This window comes from Callorhinus ursinus, unplaced genomic scaffold (genome assembly GCF_003265705.2).
Source record: "Callorhinus ursinus isolate GAN/ISIS: 27379988/994484 unplaced genomic scaffold, GSC_fseal_2.0 scaffold4, whole genome shotgun sequence".
Classification (NCBI taxonomy): domain Eukaryota; kingdom Metazoa; phylum Chordata; class Mammalia; order Carnivora; family Otariidae; genus Callorhinus; species Callorhinus ursinus.
The window spans coordinates 11,829,306-11,851,371 of record NW_027397066.1 but is presented as its reverse complement, the minus strand read 5'-3'; the positions used below and the strand labels follow the sequence as shown (position 1 = coordinate 11,851,371).

The 22,066-nt window shown below is 45.3% G+C and overlaps 1 protein-coding gene and 1 long non-coding RNA gene across 2 annotated transcripts in view; one reads left to right on the top strand and one right to left on the bottom strand.

Annotated features, from left to right (window-relative positions):
• BST1 (bone marrow stromal cell antigen 1) overlaps positions 1-20,637 on the bottom strand; it is a 25,723-nt gene extending 5,086 nt beyond the window's left edge. Inside the window, 10 exon segments of the mRNA XM_025887514.2 lie at positions 2,119-2,178; positions 5,647-5,733; positions 9,681-9,773; positions 10,347-10,423; positions 13,498-13,529; positions 13,532-13,579; positions 16,543-16,681; positions 18,356-18,420; positions 18,423-18,481; positions 20,335-20,637. Of these exon segments, the coding sequence (XP_025743299.1) occupies positions 2,119-2,178; positions 5,647-5,733; positions 9,681-9,773; positions 10,347-10,423; positions 13,498-13,529; positions 13,532-13,579; positions 16,543-16,681; positions 18,356-18,420; positions 18,423-18,481; positions 20,335-20,504 (830 nt within the window). The 5' untranslated portion in view covers positions 20,505-20,637.
• Positions 9,952-22,066, top strand: part of LOC141372572 (uncharacterized) — a 120,382-nt gene continuing 108,267 nt past the window's right edge. Inside the window, exon 1 of the long non-coding RNA XR_012377855.1 lies at positions 9,952-9,998. This is a non-coding gene — a long non-coding RNA (uncharacterized lncRNA). The remainder of the gene's footprint in view (positions 9,999-22,066) is intronic.

The window sequence follows — 22,066 nt, the reverse complement described above, 5'->3', positions numbered from 1 at the left end:
TCAAATAAATAAGTAAAATCTTTAAAAAAAAAAAGAAAGAAAGAAAGAAAGAGGGTTTTCTTCTTGACATTCAGTGGAATGGGGGAAGAACTGTCATACATAAATCTTTTCAACAATCGCTGGAAGAATGCCCAAAGTAAAGAGCAGATCAGGTACTTTAAATCCCTTCCTTATCCGCTGTGCTGTGAGCCACAGTGACGTTTTGAGGCAGTGTGGTTTGGTGGGGAAAGCAAGGACTTGACACACAAACTTGGGTTCTGTTTCTGGCTCTAGCCAGTCCTGAGTGACTTCAAGAGATCACTTAACCCCTTCGGCATCACTGACGGGGATCGAGTTGCCCACCTTCCTGGCAAGAAACAAGATGATGACTCCAGGACTGCCGGGCTGGAAGCCTGACACGCCGGAAGTCCCCGGAAAGTTTTGGCGACAGGTAGGGAGAGACACCCTCATTCACCCGACACCTCCTGCAGTACAGGAGGTAAACGGAGGCACAGGGGGCCAGGGTGGCACCACCTGCCTGTTTCAGGAATGGCCGTGTAGGGTGCCATGGGTATGATCTCTATCTGTATAAAGTTGACAGTTGGCTTAAGGAGACAAGGAGTAAAATCATAAAGACCTAAGTTATGCTGTAACACTATGGATATCTACCTCTCCGGGCTTTTTGAAGTCCTCAGCTCACTGGATTGCCTACCTATTAAATCCTCTCAACAACCTTATTCTGTGCTTTCTCCACCTAAGTGAGCCATTGGTTTCCGTTTCTTGCAATCAAAATCTGGAATATATATATACAATATATATACCACCAGACCCGTCTCCAACTCCTGTAGGACATTTGTCATTCCTTTCGACTGCCTGGCCGAATTGAGACACTCTTTGTCTCAAATCCAAATGCCTCCTCAGAGTAGAAACCAATCATTTGTTCATTCACTCATTCATTTATTCATTCCTTCATTCCTAAGCACCTACCCGGTTGCAGGCTACATGCTAATCTCCTGGGACACATCCATCACTGAACAAAACAGGTAAAAGTTCTTGTCTTTCTGGGGCTTACGTTCTAACATGTGGGAGACAGGCAGTAAAGAATAAACTTATTGAGCAAAGAAGTTGGAGGACGAGAAACACTATAAAAAGGTAATATAGGACACCATGAGGGGTTTCACAGAGGCATCTACGGTGCAGGCTGTAATTTCAAATACTGAGGTCACCATAACTTCACAGAGGCGAGATAGGAGCTAATACAGTCGGTGGGAGAGTTAGCCACACGAATAGCTAGGGGAAGGACTTCCAGGCAGAATGAACAGTGCAGGCAAAGGCCCAGGGGCAAGAACATGCCTGGCACGTTCCAGGAGGCCACTGTGGCTGAGGCGCAGAAAGGGGAAAGGAGCAGGAAAGAAGATGGAGAGAAATGGGTCAGGGCAGGCTGTTTGGCTCTGACTCTGAGAGGGAAGTGGGACCGACTGCAGAGTTGTGAGCAGACGAGTCACAGGACTCAGTGGTTTAAGAACTACACTCTATGTGTATGTTTGGAAGTTTCCCTAATAAACAGTTAAAATAAAAGGCTGACTCTAGCATCTGGGTTGCAAAGAAGCCATGAGGGATGGGACAAAGTGGAAGCAAGGAGACTCATTAGGACCCACTCAGTAATCCAGGGGGGCGATGACCAGGCTGCTTCCAGTAGGTGACTGCATATTCCTTCCTTCTCTCTCTTTCTCTGTCTGTCTCTAATGGACTAGTTATAAAAATGAACAAAATATTCTACGTAATACACACAGCACAGTGTCTGGCATGCAGCCCTGATTAATATTCTTCCCCTTGTAGATGGAAGAATGGATCCTATGGACCTTAGGGAGCACCCACCATATGCCCACCCACTGCAGCATGACAGGCTCTGCTCTGCCAACTCAGCAGGAGGTCAGCTCACTTGGGCATATGGTCTCCAAACCTGCACCGACCTAGCAGCTCAGAGAGACTGAGAAGCGCAGAAGCACAAACCTTACTCAGCAGCCAGATTATTTTAGGGCGTGGGTGTTAAATCATACTGCAGTTCATCGGCATTCTGTCAATGGTAAGGCCTTGGTTATCGGGGAAGCAAGGAGGTTGGGTCAGACATCTACTTAGGAATTCAAAGCACAGTCAGGATGGGTGCTGTGGTCCACGCACTTGAAGAGCTTCACTGGTCTACAGAATGAAAAGAGAATATTTAAGGGATTATTTAAATGACTCTCACTCATCAAACATTTTATGGTGTGCCTACAAAGTACTGGGGATACAAAGTCTCTGACCTTGAAAAACACACAAACTATTTCTTTTTTTCTTTTAAAGACTTTATTTATTTATTTATTTGAGAGAGCACAAGCAGGGGGAGCGGCAGGCAGAGGGAGAAGCAGGCTTCCCACTGAGCAAGGAGCCCGATGAAGGGCTCGATCCCAGGACCCTGGGATCAAGACCCAAGCCGAAGGCAGACACTTAACCAACTGAGCCACCCAGGCGCTCCCACACAAACTATTTCTTTTAAGAAATATTGGCTAGCATTTATTGAGCACTTACTATGTACCAAGAAATCTGATTATGTTTACACAGACCATGTCTTTGAATCTTCTCAACAACCAAATGGAGCGGGTATTACCATCTCCAATTTAGAGCTGAGAAAGCTGATCAGAGTCACTTGTCCAAGTACACACAGTAGCCGTTGTGGAGCTGAACTTGAACCTTGCAGGCTCACACCAGAGCCCAAGCATGGAACCACTTCTGTAAGGATGGACAGGCTTGCTTGGAAAATCCTCCTGATGAGGTCTTTGGCCAGAAAGTTGGACTTGAAGCACATGGGTGATGGCTAGTGCCCAGGCTTCAGCAAAGAAGCTACCCAGTAGAGGGAGGAGATGCAGAGTCCCAGGAGGGCAGGGAAAGCAGAAGAGAGAGAGGAGCCAGGTAGCTGCGGCACACTGGGCACTAAGGAGGAGGCAGGTCAACAGTCGCTTTCTCCTGGCCAGGTGCTGGAAGGGACTTTGGAAAAACAGGAAATGCATTGTTCGCTTTACTGCTCCCCAGGACTTGCCTACTCTCCGGTAGAGTCTATACTACGCAGATATTCGTTATGAGAATAGTTTGTTGTTGCTGTTTTCTGCCCCCGACCCCCAAAGTCATTGAGTTCATGGAGTCTGGCTCAGTACAGAGCTCACAGAAATCAACCAGGAGGCAAGAAAGGCTCTGAAAAGATAAGAGCTGGCCAAAATGTGCAAGAATCTTGGGGAGAACTGACAGCCACAGGACAGAGGACCATGTCACTTGAATTGTGTGGGGCAAGAGGTTGTTAGGGGAGGAGGTTGGTGTGTTAACCTTGGTCCCTCTCCCATGGTAAACCTTTCCTTATCTCCTCTGCACTCCCAGGAACAATACAAAATCCCAGCTGAACACCGGCGCCCAATGGGCAGTAAAGAAGTGGGAGAAGGAGAGCTGAGCCGGGCTTGCAAGGGAAGAGCCCCGAAGGGCAGTGCAGGTGGGGACAACACTAGAGCAAGTGAAAGCAGGCTGAGTCCCCTAGGACAGCCATGAGTGGGGAAGGACACCTTGAGCTCTGGCTTGGGTCACCACACGTGGCCTGACGACTTAGAAAGATAGCCTCCTCAAGGGAGTTCCTGGGCCAAAGTAAAGTGGTCCTAAATGTGGAATTTTTAGGCACAATTTTCTCCATCATTGAGCTGCTTTAGCAAAGACCTGCCTTTTAAGGCAAATTTATGAAAATCTGGTGCTTTCTTGTTGTGATGAGCATCGGGTGTTGTACTGAAATGTGGAATCACTATACTGTTCGCCTCAAACTAATATCGCACTGTATGTTAACTAACTGGAATTTGAATAAAGTCTTAAAAAATAAAATATAACCTGCTGCTTTAAGAAAGGAAGAGTCCTAGAGTAGAAAGAAAAGAGCATCCTTCAAAGTCATACAATGCTGGATTCAAAACTCAGCTCTGTCACTGAGTGGTGACCTTGGAAAACTTATTTAATCTCTCTGACCCTTAATTTACCCATCTACAGAAAAGGGATATTTATATAAAGCTTAATAACAGACACAAGGAATCTAAGACAAGTCTAGAGAGAGGTTAGTGTTGTGGGCAGGCAGCAAGGCTGAAAGGGGGGATGAGGGGAGACTCTGAGCTGCTGGTTATGTTGTTGTGTGTTGAACTTGGGAAAATTCATCCAACTGTGTACTTATGGTTGGTGCATTTTCCTGTACATAGTCTATAGTTTCCAAAAACAGTATTTGGTTTGTCTTTTTTTTTTTTTTTAAGATTTTTATTTATTTATTTGACAGAGAGAGAGAGAATACAAGCAGGGGGAGTGGGAGAGGGAGAAGCAGGCTTCCTGTGGAGCAGGGAGCCCGATGTGGGACTCGATCCCAGGACCCTGAGATCGTGGCCTGAGCCGAAGGCAGACACTTAACCAACTGAGCCACCCAGGCGCCTGCTTTGTTTTATTTTTAATAGAGGGTGGTAACACCTCACTTTTGAGCTTCCTGGGAGCATTAACAGTAACAGAGGATTACACTGGTACAACATCAAGCTGTGGAAAACAGCTTCGAGGGGCTTTGTCTGGCAAAACGGGGGAGCAACCCATATTTCCAGTGGGCTTTGCTCAGCTGGGAGGATTATCCAGCCCACAGAGCTCATGAGAAGGCATAGTGCGGCAGAGCCAGCTGGATGGTCATGGGGGCTGCACAAGACTGCCGATGGAACTTCCACTCTGCTGTACCCACGAATTTTCACGAAGGTGACCAAGTCCTTGCAATGTTGTACCTCCACCCTGAGGAACCAAGCAGGGCTGCAGACTTAGGCATTGAGGCGGAGAAAAGCAGGAAGCAGCAAGGTAAGGAGTTCCCAGTGCAGGGGAGGGTTTTCAATGGTACTTACTGATTCAGCCTAACTTATCTAAATTTCCAAGAATCAGGGGCACTGGGGTGGCTTAGGGTGTGACTCTTGGTTTCAGCTCAGGTGGTGATCTCAGGGTCATGAGATGGAGCCCAGCGTGGAGCTCCTCACTCAGCATGGAGTCTGCTTGAGATTCTCCGTCTCCTTCTGCCCCTCGCCCCCACTTGCACACATGCGCGCTCTCTCTCCAAAATAAATAAAATCTTAAATTTCCAAGAATCAGGAAAGCCTGCAGGTAACACCTGATTATAAGTACATAAAGTACTTAGCCCAAAATGTGCTCCATCAATGGTAGCTGGTATTATTTTCCTATTGGTCTACTGTTAAGATGCATTTCTCTGTGAGAATCTCAAACAAACACACCCTAGCACCTATCTTGGGCAAGGATCCGTGGCATCCAAAGATGCAGGGACCACAGTGCCTGTTTCCACGTTACTCATCTGCCAGAAGCAAGGGAGGGGAAGCAGGACATGCACAAATGAAAAAGGGTTTCTATTTGTCTTTGTAGCATCTTTTAAAGAGGACTCTGGACAAAAGTTAGGTGGGACCCAGGCAGAGCCCTGGCCAGAAGGGACTCCCAGCCCTCACACCCAGTGACAGCCCAGAAGGCACAATCCTGTGGCCCTTCGAGCTGATCCTAGCAGAACACATTCAACAGCCCCGTGCCCTCCAAAATCACTGCTCCACCTTTGAAATTGCACACTGATTATGATATACCACCTACAGGTGATCGTTAATATAGCTGTACTGAAAACCCATTTTCTTCAGTCTCTCTTCCAGGATTTTCACAGTGCCTTCTCCACAGGACTCCCTAAAATATAAAAACATAAATATAATTAAAGGAGGAGGAAAAAAGGAAGCTGTTTTGGGGTGAATTAAAATTTCCCACGGCCACATGCTTCTCGGGTTATTCTCCTCTCTGAGGAAATACCCGAAAGTAACCCCAAAACTGCCGCTTGTGGGGAACCCGCGGTACCCCAGGAGACCGTGCGCTGAGCTCCAAAATTTGCGGGTCCAGCGCACTGGGAGGGCCTGGGCTTGCGCATGCGCAGTGCGCCGCCCCCGCCCCCCACAACGCACCTCAGTGATGCGCCCCAGGCCCGCACAGTGCTGCCAACGTGCTCACCCTACAGTGTGTGTTAGGTTAGGCTTTAAATGAAAACAAGAACATACAAGTCAAAAATTAGCAAAAAATGCAAATAAACACAAGGAAAAAGAAATCACCCCAATCGCTTATCACTAGGGCCAAGTGCTGCTAACATTTTGGTGTATATCCTTCTAAACGTTTGAAATACATTCATTCCCACGAGACTTTTAAACTATAATAGGCTTCTGCTGTCCGATGCATTTCGTATTCTGCTTTGGCACAAGTGTACTTCTATATACGTCTCTGCCGTTATTTTTAAATTCCTGCATGGTCTCCCTTACATAATCAGAACATGATTCATAAAACCCGTCCCCTCTTGTTGATGATCAAGTTTGATTCCTATATTTTGATGTCACACTAAAACTAACCTTGTTGGAGCTTCATTTTCAAACACATCCTTTAATTCTTTGTTTCCTTAGCATAAATTCCTGGAAGTAGGTTTTTGGCACTAAGGTTTTGAATGCAATTTAAGGCTCCTTGATAGCGTCAAAGCACAAAAATTCAACTGAGTAAATCTGAAAATCTAACTGGCTTTATTCAACGATTCAGGAATAGACCGGCATCCCTTCTAGTAAACAGGCAAGCGCTCTGAGAAGTCTTTGCAAATGTGAGGCTTTGTATCCTTAGGAGGGTGTGACAAGGAAGTTATTAGCAAAAGAAAAGAAAGGATTATTTCAGGCCAGGTCATCTTCTCTTTGGGGGGAAGGGAGAGGCAAGGATTTAGTGTGCCGATGACCTCACTGTGGCTGATCAGGAAATTTCAGATTGACTGTTGAAAGGTCACATTTCTGGGAGAGGTTGAAACTTGGTTTGCTATTGTGGGGAGAACTGACTCCATTTGGGACCCACTGTTACTTTTTTGTTGTTATGGAAGTAGATTTCATACACAAGGTTACATTATTAATTGGGCCTGTTGTTTCTTTTCCAACAAGAGGCAGTGCCAAATTGCACCCTCGGCTGCCCACCCCATTACCATGTGAGCGTTCATTTCCCCACACTCTCCTCCACTGGGAGTCCTGCCCTCCTGTGGCCATAATTCAGCAGGGGCAAACAGCACGGATACAATACCGCCAGCTACGGCAAGTAGGCATGGCATTCATATCACCGGCAGCCGTGCCTCAGTTTACCTGGAATGAAAAGAGAAACAGCCTCCACACTGTAACACTAATAGAGAGGAAGTACACAGAGTGGAAATGAGTGACTGGAGGAAGTTTCCACAAATGAAATGGAATTCTAGGCATTACAGGACTGATGAGGGCAAGGGGTTAAGTGACATCATGTTTTAGAACCTAGCCAAAATCTGGGATGAAGTCCTTCTCCAGGACAAGCTCACTACTGAGAATTTTTAGAAAGCAGTGATATGGAGGTTTCAGGACATGTGGATATATAGAGGTCAATGGATTATTTTACTATTTTTTTTTTATAATGGCAGTTAAAACAATGCTAACCACAATCAGGTATCAGCCATATTGTTTTTAGCTCTTTGTCTATAAGTTGTTTTTTTTTTTTTCCCCTAAAATCTGAGCAGTTCAAGACCCTCACTTCCTCAGCTCATGATTCGTAACTCCCCTCTGGCACTAACATACAACCACATGCTCTGGGCCCTTTTATCAACTTGCCTGTAGCAGAAGTGTTGGTCTAAGATAACATTGAATTGCAATTTCCTTATCTCACTAAAGATAGGTTCAAAGGGCAAGCTGTCTCTGATAGAAACGTTCAAACAACAAGCACGCACAATTTCTAGACAAAGAGCAAATTCCCACAGAAATAAGAAAAATAATATACACTGTTTTTTATGCAACATAAGTATAATTTGTCTTCCGGGAAGAGAAATGCAGATCCTGGTATTACTATGTAGTAAGTCATTTGCAAATTTAATCTCTTGTTTAAGAGACAGGAAAAAATAATCCCTCATTATATGGCGAGTCTTAGAGGACTCTAGGGGCCTGAAATGGGGGAGTTGCTAAGATTCTCCCAGAACATACTCATTGGGGTTGGCAATACTTTTCTATTTTTTTAATATTTTATTTATTTATTTGACAGAGAGAGAGACAGTGAGAGAGGGAACACAAGCAAGGGGAGTGGGAGAGGGAGAAGCAGGCTTCCCGCCGAGCAGAGAGCCCGATGTGGGGCTCGATCCCAGGACCCTGGGACCATGACCTGAGCCGAAGGCAGACATTTCCCCAAAAATGACTGAGTCACCCAGGTGCCCCTGGCAATACTTTTCAACAATGCTCTGAAGAGCAAGGCCCCAGCTGGCCTCTAAAGCCTGTTGTGGCTTGGCTGTACCTGAACCAGGCTGGGCCTTCTTGGCTTGTCTCTGAATCATCTGGGTTTACGTTTCTTACTTCCGTCTTCAACAGCAATGCTCCACACTGATGAGAAGAATGAAATAAGTCAGTCAGAGAAAGACATGTATCACATGACCTCACTGATATGAGGAATTCTTAATCTCAGGAACAAACTGAGTGTTACTGGAGTGGTGGGGGGTGGGAGGGATGGGGTGGCTGGGTGATAGACATTGGGGAGGGTATGTGCTACGGTGAGCGCTGTGAATTGTGCAAGACTGTTGAATCACAGATCTGTACTTCTGAAACAAATAACGCAACATATTTTAAGGAAAAAGAAAAAGAAGAAGATAGGAGAAGAAGAATGAAGGGGAGTAAGTCGGAGGGGGAGACGAACCATGAGAGACGATGGACTCTGAAAAACAAACTGAGGGTTCTAGAGGGGAGGGGGGTGGGGGGATGGGTTAGCCTGGTGATGGGTATTAAAGAGGGCACGTTCTGCGTGGAGCACTGGGTGTTATACGCAAACAATGAATCATGGAGCACTACATCAAAAACAAATGATGTAATATATGGTGATTAACATAACAATAAAAAATTTAAAAAAATTAAAAAAAAAGAATGAGGTCAGACTTGCATTTATACAAACTCAAGTGGTTTTCCAGAAAATATGGATTTTTTTTTTTAAAGATTTTATTTATTTGACAGAGAGACAGCAAGAGAGGGAACACAAGCAGGGGGAGTGGGAGAGGGAGAAGCAGGCCTCCCGTGGAGCAGGGAGCCCGAGGCGGGGCTCGATCCCAGGACCCTGGGACCATGACCTGAGCTGAAGGCCAGATGCTTAACGACTGAGCCACCCAGGTGCCCCAGAAAATATGGATCTTAACAGTTTCCTTGGCCCGTTATCTGAGACCCAGTTGTGGAAATGGTTGTTCTCTGAGAATAAAGTCTTCATTACATAGTCCTTGGGTCAATTCTGAGAACTCCTGGTGGGGGCTTTCAAACAACTGGGGGAAAAACTGGCTTTGACCCACACAAATGCAGAAGGAACTCTCCTATCCAGTGCTGCCCAGGTAGCTCGGAAAGGAACACCATTTTCCTTGGCTGAGAATAGTACTGAATAAAGGAGGTCCTCTCTCTGGGCTCAGGACTGCTTAGTGGCATTTCCAAAAAGTCAAGACTTTGTCTTTCTTTACCCATGACATTAGAAACAGAGAACACTGTTGTTTCCCCAAAAATGAAAATGTAAAACGGGCTTGATTATATCATATTCAAGAGAAGTGTGTTTGTACAATTACCATCATCAGTAATGCGTTGACTTACACTTCCGGTCTTCCGATTTCATGCATAACCCAGATCTCAATTCGTGTGATTTTATCCTTCTGGAAACAGGGAATTTCAAAATCTGTAAAAAAACTGAGAAAGAGGAAAGACACTTTTTAAAAAAGATTTTTATTTATTTGTTTACTGAGAGAGCACAAGCACGCAAGCAGGGGGAGGGGCAAAGAAGAGGGAGAGAAAGAATCTCAAGCAGACTCCACGCTGAGTGGGGAGCCAGATGCTGGACTCGATCTCACGACCCTGAGATCATGACCTGAGCCGAAATCAAGAGTTGGACGCTTAGCTGACTGAGCCACCCAGGTGCCCCGACATTTCTTAAAGTCCTAAAGCAATAGGATACTTTTCCCATTTCACTGTTAGTTGATTTACACATTACTTTGGTTGGAAAGCTTTCAGGGTGTTCTGTGGGGGTATTTTTGGCTTTTATTTTTAGGTTATTTATTTCATTCATGCATTCATCAGCTATCATGACAGAGATGTATAGACATGGCTCTGACCTCCAGTCATTCAATTGTCTTTGCTTTACCTGAACTTAAAAAAGGAAGCCTTATGCTGGTGATTAAGACAGTTTTCTTAAGCTTCCATTTGAAAAAACTAAATAAACATCTTGGCGTTCTTTGTTGCAGTTGTTTATGCTGGTGTTCTTACCCTTTAACAGGATAGGCTCCTGATGGCTTTGAACCATTCAGCATGACATAGATCACCCCAGAACTGTCCTTTGAATACTGTAAGAAGAAACAAGTATTTTGATTAAGTTAACACATGTCATTTTTCAGCTATGAAATGAGCAATTTTTTTTATAAATTGACATTCCTCAGTGTGAGCAAAGATGTACTAAATTTGATATTTCATACAGCTGGTAGGGATGCAAATGGCATCTCTTGGAAAGCAGATTGCTTTGAAATGTCAAAAACTCATAGACTCTGTGATTCCATAGCTGGGAATCTACTCTAGGAAAACCATGTGAAATGATCAGTTTCCAGCATTGTATCAGCTGGAATACACTAAAGTATGCTGCCAAACAACCTCAACATCACAGTGGCTTTAAACAACAAAGATTTATTTCATGCTCACTCTACATCTTTATCACAAGTCCACTGGGGTTTTGTCCCCTGTGTCCTCGCTCTGGGACATAAGCTGATGAAGAGTCCATATCTGCAAAGTCATTGATTGTCAGGGAAGGGAGAAGGGGACAGTGCAAATCACAGACTAGTTCTGAGACATTTCCACCCAGAAATCATACACACTCCCTCTCACATCTCATTGGCAAGTCACAAGCAAGTAACATCAACAAGGCAGGGGAATGCAAACCATGTGTGCAGAAGATGAACCAGACATTTTGTAAACAGCTCCAAGGACCATCACAAGCATTGTGCACAAAGGTGTGTACTGCAGCATTGTTTGTAAGCCATCTAAAATAGTCAACAACAAAGGAATGGCAAGTAACTGATAGTACTTAAGTGTCTGAAATATTAGCCCGCCATTAATAAAACTGTGCAAAAGATTTGTAAACAGAGAGGAAGTATGTATATGTAAAGCAAAGTGCAATATTAGGAAGATAGAGCAGGTGCTCTACTATGTTAAAAATAATTCCCAGACAAAAGTCTGGGAACCTTAGTCACCCCCCAAAATTCCCAAGGAAGAGATAGGTCCAGCGAAGTTCCCAAATCTCCATTTCAGAATACTACTAGAACATACAATTTCCCTGATAAAAGATTTATACTGGAGTCAGGCAGGTGGCACTGAGAAAGCCATGACTGGACTTAGTGATGCCCAATACCAGCGGCAGCAAAGCAACAATACACTTGAGACATGCGTGTCATGCATGTCTCAGGGTTCCAAATAGTCAGTGCTAACGGTCATGGTCAAATCCACAAATGCCAAGGTCTGGTGACCATAATGCTGAAGGGGTTGCCTTCAGGCAACAGGCATATACATGATTAATTTTCTTATCTGTATTTTCTATTATTATTTGTCACTTTTTTATCCTGAGCAGCTACCACATTGGTAAGAAAAAAAAATGAAATAAAAAATGCAGCAGATACAATGAGGCTATATGATGTAGTGGTTGAAAAATTTGTTGTCTGGCTCCTCCACTTATTAGCTCTGGAATAAGGCTGCTTAATAAGTTGAATAGAAAGAAAATACATAAATAAAAAAAATAAGTCTGCTTAAGTTTCTTGATCTCTTTATGCCTCATTTTTCCTATCTGTAAAACAGGGGTCATAAGGGTCCCTGACCTCATAGGATTGTTGTAAAGATTAAATCATTTAAAATAATAATTATTGGGGTGCCTGGGTGGCTCAGATGGTTAAGCATCTGCCTTCAGCTCAGGTCATGATCCCAGGGTCCTGGGATCAAGACCTACATCAGGCTCCTGGCTCAGCAGGGAGCCTGTTTCCCCCTCTCCCTCTGCCTCTCCCCCTGCTCATGCTCTCACTCTCTCTCTGTATCTCTGTGTCTCAAATGAATAAATAAAATCTTTAAAAAATAAAAAATAAATAAATAAAATAATAATTATGGGGACACCTGGGTGGCTTAGTCAGTTAAGCATCCGACTCTTGGTTTCAGCTCAGGTCATGATCTCAGGGTCGTGGGATCGAGCCCTGTGCCAGGCTCCCGGTGCTCAGTACAGAGTCTGCTTGAGATTCTCTCCCTCTGCCCCTGCCCCCACTTGTGTGCATGCTCTCTCTCTCTCTTTCTCTCTAAAATAAACACATTTTAAAAATCTTTAAAAAATAAATAAAAATAAAACAAAATAATAATTATCAACATGTATTGAATATTCTCTGCTACAGTTCCGACCCTCTCCTCACACTCAACTACCTCTCCTTGTGCACAGACTATCCAGCACATTCTAAGGGCTCCTAAAATGCCCCTGAGTTGCAGCTATGATCCCACATTCAGGTGATGATGCCCCCATAGCCTCCATGAGGGGCTCTGGCAGCCCGGTGCTCACTGAGTGGAATATCCACTGGAAATGGAGCCAACGGGTAGTGAGCGTAAATGCGGTGCTCCCATGGGATCAGCAGGACAGCTCAGCAATAAACAGTGCCTTCTGCCTGGTGCCGGCCCTCTGTCCTGCTCCAAACTGCAGCGTGGAGGAGGATTTAACCAGTCATCTCACTCTGATCAACAAGGGACCCAGTGGACACCCAGGGATCCAGGATGGGACAAAAAGGGACATGGACAGCCCTGAGAGGGAGCTGCTGGTGGTGGGTGGCAGGACCCTAAAGTCCACTGGCCTCCGAGTCAATACAGCTAACATTTAATAGACTGTCATCATCTCTGGTGGCAGTATTCTCTGAGGAATAGACCTTCGGTAAGGGGCCGTTTCTGTGTCTCCAGTTTGTCTTCCCCTCACCTGTCACCTTCCACCTCCTATCACCTCCTCTATCATGAATAGCAGGCTTGGGGACATTTCTGACCCCAACAGCTGGATCTCAGGTGTCCCAAGGTCTCACATAAAACAGGGGTCACCCCATTTTACATAGCAATCAAAATTGCATTGATTCGAAATACTGAGAGCAGCCACAACATGATAGTATAGCGACTATTTAATATCCTCATCTATACCAACATTCACTGAATGTGTTTGCTTGCTGTGCTAAGTATTTAGGCTACCTAAGTCCTCACACCTTTATGGAGCAGACGGAGTGAATCATAATGTGGCAAACGTGGACACAAAGAGAGGCTCAGAGACATTAAGTCATGACCCGATGGCCCCGTCTCTGAACCCCTGTCTTATGTTCATGGGTCCCACATGTGCTAGCCTCCCAGCCGGCCTTCCCAAGCTCACCTGCACAGATGCCCTTTTCCAGAAAGAATCCACGGGTTGTTTTCACAATCTTCTGATGGAGGGCAGGACTGGTAATCAAGTCCTAAGGGGAAAATAGACAGACATTGTTTCATTTCAAACATTTTATCAGAGAAGAATTGATTTAAAACATTTGCTGACTCCACAAAATCTATTTAGCCTGTGTTTACAAGTTTTCCTGTTCACAGTTCTGCCTACCTGACCCACAAAGAACCCAATCTGTGATAGGAAGACAGGTGTCATTCTGCTTTGCACAAATGTGAGGAAGGCAGAGACCCAAGCAGTTGGCTGCCGACCACCAAGCGTCAGCATGTTAGCTCGGCTTTTTCTTTACTGAGGGTTCAGTGAAGTGATTTAAAAAAAAAAAAAAAAAGTCGGGCACCTGGGTGGCTCAGTCATTAAGTGTCTGCCTTCGGCTCAGGTCATGATCCCAGGGTCCTGGGATCAAGTCCCGCATCAGGCTCCTTGCTCGGCAAGAAGCCTGCTTCTTGAACCTCTCCCACTACCCCTGCTTGTGTTCCTGCTCTCACTGTCTCTCTCTCTGTCAAATAAATAAATAAAATCTTAAAAAAAAAAAAGTCTTTGCTCTGTTGAGTGACGTGCCTTCTCCAGTTAGACCCGGTCTTAGAAGTAAATACAACAAAACACCAAGACAGTGATAGTCTTTAACCAGAAAACAGAAATTTTATGACATTTAAAATATATAAAGTGTTAAAAGGTATTACATTTTATAAAAATTCTAATGACAGGGGTGCCTGGGTGGTTCAGTCGGTTAAGCGTCTGCCTTTGGCTCAGGTCATGATCTCAAGGTCCTAGGATCAAGGCCCACATCAGGCTCGCTGCTCAGTGGGGAGCCTGCTTCTCCCTCTCCCTCTGCTGCTCTCCCTGCTTGTGCTCTCTGTCTCTCTCAAATAAACAAATAAAATCTTTAATAAATAAATAAATATAAAATTAAAATTCTAATGACAGAATTCAGCAGGCATATAATGGGATTGCTCCCCCATTTACTCTATAAAAAAGGAGAAAGTACTCATTGACAAGTCCTTCCAGAGAGAACCAAACAGGGCAAAATGTGTACTTCTGAAGGGAAATATGGGGAGTTTCCATGCCCCCTCAGGGCCCATCATTCTCCCACCTTCCCAGTGTTCACCAACTCAGAGGCCCTCTGAACCCCACCCCGCAGGGGTTTTATGAGATTTCATTAGGCAGACATGATTGAGTAAATCATGGCCTTGATGATTAACTCAATCTCCAGCCCCTCTTTCCTTCCTGGAGGACAGGGATGGGGCCAAAAGCTCACAGGCTCTAATCCGGTTTTCCTTGGTCTTTCTGGTGACCAGCCCCCATGTGAAGCTATCTAGGAACCTCCAACCACTAGTCATGTCATTATCACACAAAAGACATTCTTATTACTCTTCATATTCCCAGGGTCTTAGGAGCTGTGTGTCAGGACCTGGGGACAACAACCGAATATTTGTGATTATACCATACTCTCCCTTCCTTCACATTCTTTTTCTCACACTCCACACATCCGTGCTGCAGGATAATCAAACAGACTTCCCGGTCACTGTCTATTGGATGGACGGCCACGTCCATTGACCTGGACCCTGAAATTTTCCCATTTCCCTCCCAGTGAAAGCCCCGTGCCGTCTGGCCCTCCTTTATTCCTCTGGCCTCATCGCCTACTACTTTGCTCTTTACTTGCTGCTGTCCTTGCTGTTCCTTAAATATTCCAGACATACTTCCACCTCAGGGCCTTTGCACTGGCTGTTCCCGCTCTCAGGAAATTCTCTTCCTCAACTCCTTCAGATCTTTGCTCAAATAGCCGCTCAGCAAGGCTTTCTCTGGACACTAATGTAAACCTGCAACACTGTCCTCCCTCTTCCTTCCCCTTCCAGCACTTCCTACCCTCTTTCCTGTTTTGTTTCTCTCTGTAGCCCATGTAATCTTAGGGCAGACTGTTTGACTCACCTGTGTCTTGTCTTATCTCCCCATCTACAATGTAAGGATGGGGTATTATTTTCCTGTTTTATTCTCTGCTGTGTTCCCACTGCCTAGAGGCACAGAGTAGGCACTCCTAGTTGGATAAATGAATGAATGGAGGACAATACACAGAAATGACCTTAGGCTAACTTTTAAAGTGATTCCAATACCCAGGCAGGAAGAATCTCCAGGGATTCTTGATGGGAATACCTCCTCCTACCTCCTCTCCTGCTCACCCCTCAAGACTCATTGAAAACCAAGAGCTGCTGGGAAGCTTCCCAGATACCCTGGTCTAGGCTGGTGTCTGTGCTACTGCTTAGGACCTGGGCTTTCCTGCATCAGAGCACAGCACGGAAGGAAATGCCCCTCACAAAGCTATAAGCCCGCTGAGGATGGCAACTGCTCTAGCTCCAGCTCTCAGAAGGATTTGTTTGGATGCATGAGGAGAGTTTTTATTACAACCAGGCCAGCCCTTGTGACTTTCACTGTGATTTTAGTCGCAAAATATCTTCTGGTACTTGGAGTGGCATTTAAGAGCACAGGCTTCAGAATTCATCTGAAGAAGATTAACTCCTGGCTCAACTCCGTCAACTGATTTAACCTCCCCAAACTTCAGTTTCCCCTTCTGGAACATGAGAATCGTGAGGCCAGGTCGGGCAGGGCTGGGAGCACGCGCTCTGGAGTCAGGCGGTCTGACTCTGCCGCTTCGGAGCTGTTCACTCCTCAGGAAGCTTCTTAACCTTGCTGTGCCTTAGTTTCCTTATTTATCACAACAGAGATTAGGAGAGGACCTATCCCTTGGCGCTGCTGCAGAGATTAAGTTAGTTAATATGTATCAATTATGCTTAAAGAGTACCCAGCAAAAGATAAGTGCTTTCTCTCTATTATTGTTATCATTAATTATTATTACCACCTACCTCAGAGTCTTTGGGGGGAATCAAATGAGACAAATGCATAGGAAAGCATTGAGCACAAATGGCAAATGCACAGTATTGACTTAACTAGGAGCTCTTACTTTCCTTGTGATTTGTCCGGGAGTCTTACCGGAGGCATTTTCCTGTCGACACCAGCTCAGAAAATCACCAATCGTCCTGTACAGAACATTGCACAGAGGTATCAAGTGACGACGGGCATTCTCTGAATAGCTAGTGACAAGGAGGTGGTTGTTTTCCCAGAACAGGGACTGAGGAAAAACAAACACAAAATTAACATGAAAATGAAATCAAAGCAGATTTTTTTTTCAGCCAGGCAGTCCATATTTATTCAACTCTGACTTCTCTGACAACAACCGAACTTTCTTTTTCTTTGTCTTTGTTTATCCATTCAGAGAGTGCCATGATCTCTCCTCCCATCGTTCCAAGGGTCATGCACAGGTTAACAAAGTACTTTCTCAGTAGTAAATATATATATTTATCCCAGGATTTAAAAAGAGATCAAAGGACGTGGGTTCGAATCCTCACTCTGTCATACACTAGATGTGTGATCCTGAGCAAGGCATGTCATAGCCCTGTGCCTCAGTTTCCACATCTGGAAAATGGGGAGCTTGAACCCTTTCTCTTCTTCCACAGCTGTGTTCAGGATACATCACCACAAAAAGCACTTTGGAGAGTGTAAAATGCCTCAGAAATATGTTACTTTTGGGGCGCCTGGGTGGCTCAGTCGTTAAGCATCTGCCTTTGGCTCAGGTCATGATCCCAGGGTCCTGGGATCGAGCCCCGCATTGGGCTCCCTGCTCCGCGGGAAGCCTGCTTCTCCCTCTCCCACTCCCCCTGCTTGTGTTCCCTCTCTCGCTGTGTCTCTCTCTGTCAAATAAATAAATAAAATCTTTAAAAGAAAATGTTACTTTTATACTGTACTTTACAGTTTCCACTATAATGCTACAGTGTTTTCAGACAACGGTAAATATAAATAACAATATCCCTCCCATGATCTCATCAGACCCTCAGTGGTCCAACTGGGCTATGCCTAGACTGGAAGCTTCTCAAGGGTTGGGGCTGTTTTGTTCCCCATTGCAAGCATCCTCAAGCCTTAGCACAAGGTCCAAAATGTGGAAGTAACTATTTACTGAGTTCATCAACTAGCACCAAAATCTATGAAAGAAGAGAACAACATTTAGGGTTTCTCTTTTTACTGGCAGGAGGCAGCAAGTTGCAAAATGCAACATATCCTTAAAAATCATTATTTTCAATCTATTATATCTCTGAACCTTCCAGCTCCATTTACAAATTTAAAACAACAATGTTAAGATTTTTTCCTTTGTAAACATCAATGTTACCTGAATTCACAATGAAAAATCGGGTTAAGAATTATGTTGTCGAGAAACAAAACAAAGCATCTGACTTTCTTTAAACTCAAGGTATTGTTCTAAGCAAGCATTTTATGTAGATTTTCTCGTTTGTTTTCATTTTATTTGAACTCAGAACACAGACATGTAGTTTCCTTAAAGAAACTGGTACTGAATAGACAGAACCTTCAGGTCCCTTAAAAGGAGGGATTGGTCTTCTGGGAGGATACTGAGGTTAAGGGTCTTCTGAGTCACCCAAAAGTTCAGGCCTTTGGGGCCAGTTAGGACACAAATTATTCAGAATTGGCTAGGGGCAGAGGCCCAGGGGAAAGCTGTGGCAAGGTCCTAACATAGTGATTCCCCACACAGACTTGTTGATTTAGGAAAGTTCCTTCTGCCCAGACAGGCAGGAGACCCAGAATTACCACTGAAGACAAAGATGCCTTCCCACCAGAGACCTCCGGTGAGTTTGCTGCTTGATTTTTTGGGGAGACTGCAACAGGTGCCCGCAGGGTCGCAGACACCTGGCCCATGCACCATCTATCTCTATAGAGACGGAGAGGAATGTTTTACCTTGTCTCTGGGAATGGAATGTCTGGAGAGGTTAATGAAAAGGTCGTAGTCGGAGGGAAATACAAACAGGGCTCCTTGTCCAGCACCACTTTAAAGGCTTCCCAGATAGCTGTGCAGTTCTTGTCCCTATGCAGCAGCACACATTAAAAAAAGAAAAACAAACCACATCATGAGATGTTGTGAATTACTGCCATTTCTCTCTAAGTACTCCAACAGCTTTCCACACAATTTTGCTGTTTATCAACTCTGCAGAACGAGGCACGAAAAGGACAGCAAATTCTCCTGTCTCGTGCATTAACCCCCATTTAGAAGAGGAGAAGAAAAAAACCTAGGTGATGCGTTTGGAAATCTGACAGTGGAAATGGCTCTCAGATGGTACGACACACATTTTTCAGAGCTAGGGAAGAGAGTCTTGTCCCGGGCTCCCAGAGATGAGCAGGAAAGGCACTTTCCTGGAGGATGACAATTCCAATAAACCAGGCAGGCTCCCGACTCCAGGGGCCTCTCCGTTGAGACTTAAGGTCCACTTTCCCTGGGGCCACGTGTGGTCAGGCCAGTGGACGAGACCTTGTAAAACCAGGAATGAGAGCTGGCTGTTGAGAAAAGCTGTTTCGCCTCCTTCGAATGTTAGTTAGGGCTAAGGTTATCAGGGACCACAGTGAGAAGTTAAAAGGTATACACTCTCATGTTCTCCAGCACGTTCATTTGTCAGCTTCACAGGTTCTGTAGAACTGCCCTGTTCCTGGGAAATGCCCACAGTTACTCAAGAGGGCAGCAGACGTTCTTGGGAAATTATGGAGTTAAGCAAACCCCTTGAATGCCATGCTCAAAAGATTATAAAAGTTCTACTAAGTTCCCGTGGCCAGCTTCTTATTTGTAGGGACCAACTGACCCAAATGTTGCTGGCTGGCAACCTGAAGCCACCTTTTGTGTTAGAGGAGTCAGTGCTTTAAGAACTATCTCCCTGGAGGCGTCTGGGTGGCTCAGTCGGTTAAGCGGCTGCCTTCAGCTAAGGTCATGATCCCAGAGTCCTGGGATCAAGCCCCAATGCTCGGTGGGAGGTCTGCTTCTCCCTCTCCCTCTTCCTCTGCCTCTCCCCCCGCTTGTGAACTTTTTCTCTTTCTCTGTCAAATAAATAAATAAAATCTTAAAAAAAAAAAAAAAAGAACTATCTCCCTGTCTCCGTACTTGCTGAAAGTAGTAAAAACCATTTGCTCGTGCCAAAAGATTTGGGCTGATCTATTCGCTGACGCAGCTCACGCTGTCACTCTTTGCGTTAGGTGACACTGAGGCAGACAGGATGCCCTCCGGTGACAGCCACAACTCTTCAAGTCCATCCTAGCTTTCCAAAAACATTTCCCAAGGCATTTGTAACTGTTTATTTCTTGTGTGGGGCAGTGGGTAATATGGGTGTTCCTTATATTATTCTCTGCTCTTTTTATTTGTCTGAAATGAATCAGAAAGAAAAAAAACTGGCACAAGAAAAAAACATTATGAAAACAGAAAAAGTAGGTCCAAAGAAGGAACAAAAATTAGTTAAGAAGCACTGTGCTGGTAAGAGAGACTCAAACTCATAAAGTCCTCTAGGTTTCAGAGGATCTGAAATTTGAATTCCGGAAGTCCCTGGATTCACCAATTTCCAGGTCGGCCTTCCCGGGTCTGACCATTCTGGCTAAGCATATACTTGCTGGCTGTCATCCAAACTCACCTCTACGTACTCCTCGCCTCTAGGTTGACGGCCCACAGCCTCCTTCACTTACACACACACACACACTCACACACACACACACTCTTCTCACCCCTAGACTTCTCACCCTCTGCCCTTGGGTCCCGGGACCTTTAGAAGCCCCACCTTCCCCCGCGCACACCTCCCGGGTCGAGATCCTCCACTCCCTCCACCCCCTACCCTTTAGTCTCCATCTGCCCCTCCCGACACCCTCCTCCCTTCTAGACCTCCCCGCTTCCCCCGCCCAGCTCACCGCTGGTCTGGATTCAGGAGCGCGACGTACTCCGCGCATCGGCCCAGGATGATGCTCTGTTGGTGCGGTGTGGTGCCCTCCCCGCGCCCCCGGGCGCCCCCAGCGCCGGCAGCGCCCGCGACCAGCTGCAGCAGGAGCAGCGGCGAGGGCGTGAGCCCCTGGGCTGTCATCGCTGGCGACTTTGTCCCTCCAGCTCCGTGCCTTCTGACTCCCTTCTCATCCCGCACTAAGGTGACTCCCTCCAGAGGCGCGGCGCAGTCCTGCACTCCAACAACACCCCCTGGCTTTCTGCCTCTGCGAGCTGCTTCAGTTCCAAGATTGGGACTTCACTGGCGATAAGATTATGGCTCTTGGCTTTTTGTTGTTAAGATTTTATTTTTAAGTAATCTCTGTAGAGATTACTTGGGTGTACCAAGGTGGGGCTCGAATTTACAACCCGGAGATCAACAGGTCCTGTGAACCCAGGACTGAGACGTTTTTGTTTTTGTTTTGATTGAAGTATAATTAACACACAGTGTTGTACGAGTTTCAGGTGTACAACGTAGTGATTGGACAGTTCTATACGTTACTCAATGCTCACCACACGTCACCATAGGTTATTATATTGACTGTGTTCCCTATGCTGTACTTTTCATCTCCGTTACTTATTTTATAACATTCCTTTTATGTACCTTTTAATGCTCGTCGGTTATCTCACCCAACCCCCACCCACCTACACACGGCAACCACCAGTTTGGCAAACTAACAAACAAAAACCCTAGCTCTTGGGCGCCTGGGTGGCTCAGTTGGTTAAGCGACTGCCTTCGGCTCAGGTCATGATCCTGGAGTCCCGGGATCGAGTCCCGCATCGGGCTCCCCGCTCAGCGGGGAGTCTGCTTCTCCCTCTGACCCTCCCCCCCGTCTCATGCTCTCTCTCTCTATCTCATTCTCTCTCTCAAATAAATAAATAAAGTCTTAAAAAAACAAAACTAGCTCTTGGCTAAAATTGGTCAGAGTCCAGGAGGAAGGAGCCCCCACAGAGGTGAAGTTGGGGAATAGGTGAGGAAAGTTTAATCATCAAAAGAAAGATTTTTCTGGCCCCAAACGGATGCCTTTGACAGATGGCCTCTTTTCCACCGAAGATGAGTGGGTTTTGTTTTCAGGAAGTAATAACCACAAAGCCTAATATTTATCGAGCTGCTATTATGTGCCCAGCACTCCGTAACCAGTAGTCAATTACTTTTCATCACATCCTCCCAGTTAGGTTTATCATCTCCATTTTACGGGTGAGGAATTCAGGGAAGTTAAGTAACTTGTCAGAGGTCATAATCTCCCTTCCAGATAGAGGCAAAATCCTAGAGACAGTCAGTTCAGAGAGCCAGGGACGCCAGAATAGCGCTTGGAGTTCTGGAGGCCCTCATCCCCAATTCTCACAGTAGTGATAGCTGTGAACTCTGAGTGCGAAGGGCAGGCATTTGGTAAACACAGGAAGCTGGCAAGAGGTGGGGGTTGGTGGGTTCTATAACATTTTATGTGAATCATTCTCTTTTTATTTTTAAAGTTTATAACCCAGACCCAGTCTCCTGTCCAGCCCTCCCTGACTCAGTCCACTTTCCAGAAGTAAGCATTTTTGTTTCAAAAGTTTTTTGTATTTACTTCCATGTTTGCAAATAACATGCCTATATGCTGTTTCCTTGATGTTTCCTTCTTAGATTCTATTCTTTGACTTCCTAGGATGGAAAAGGAAATTTTA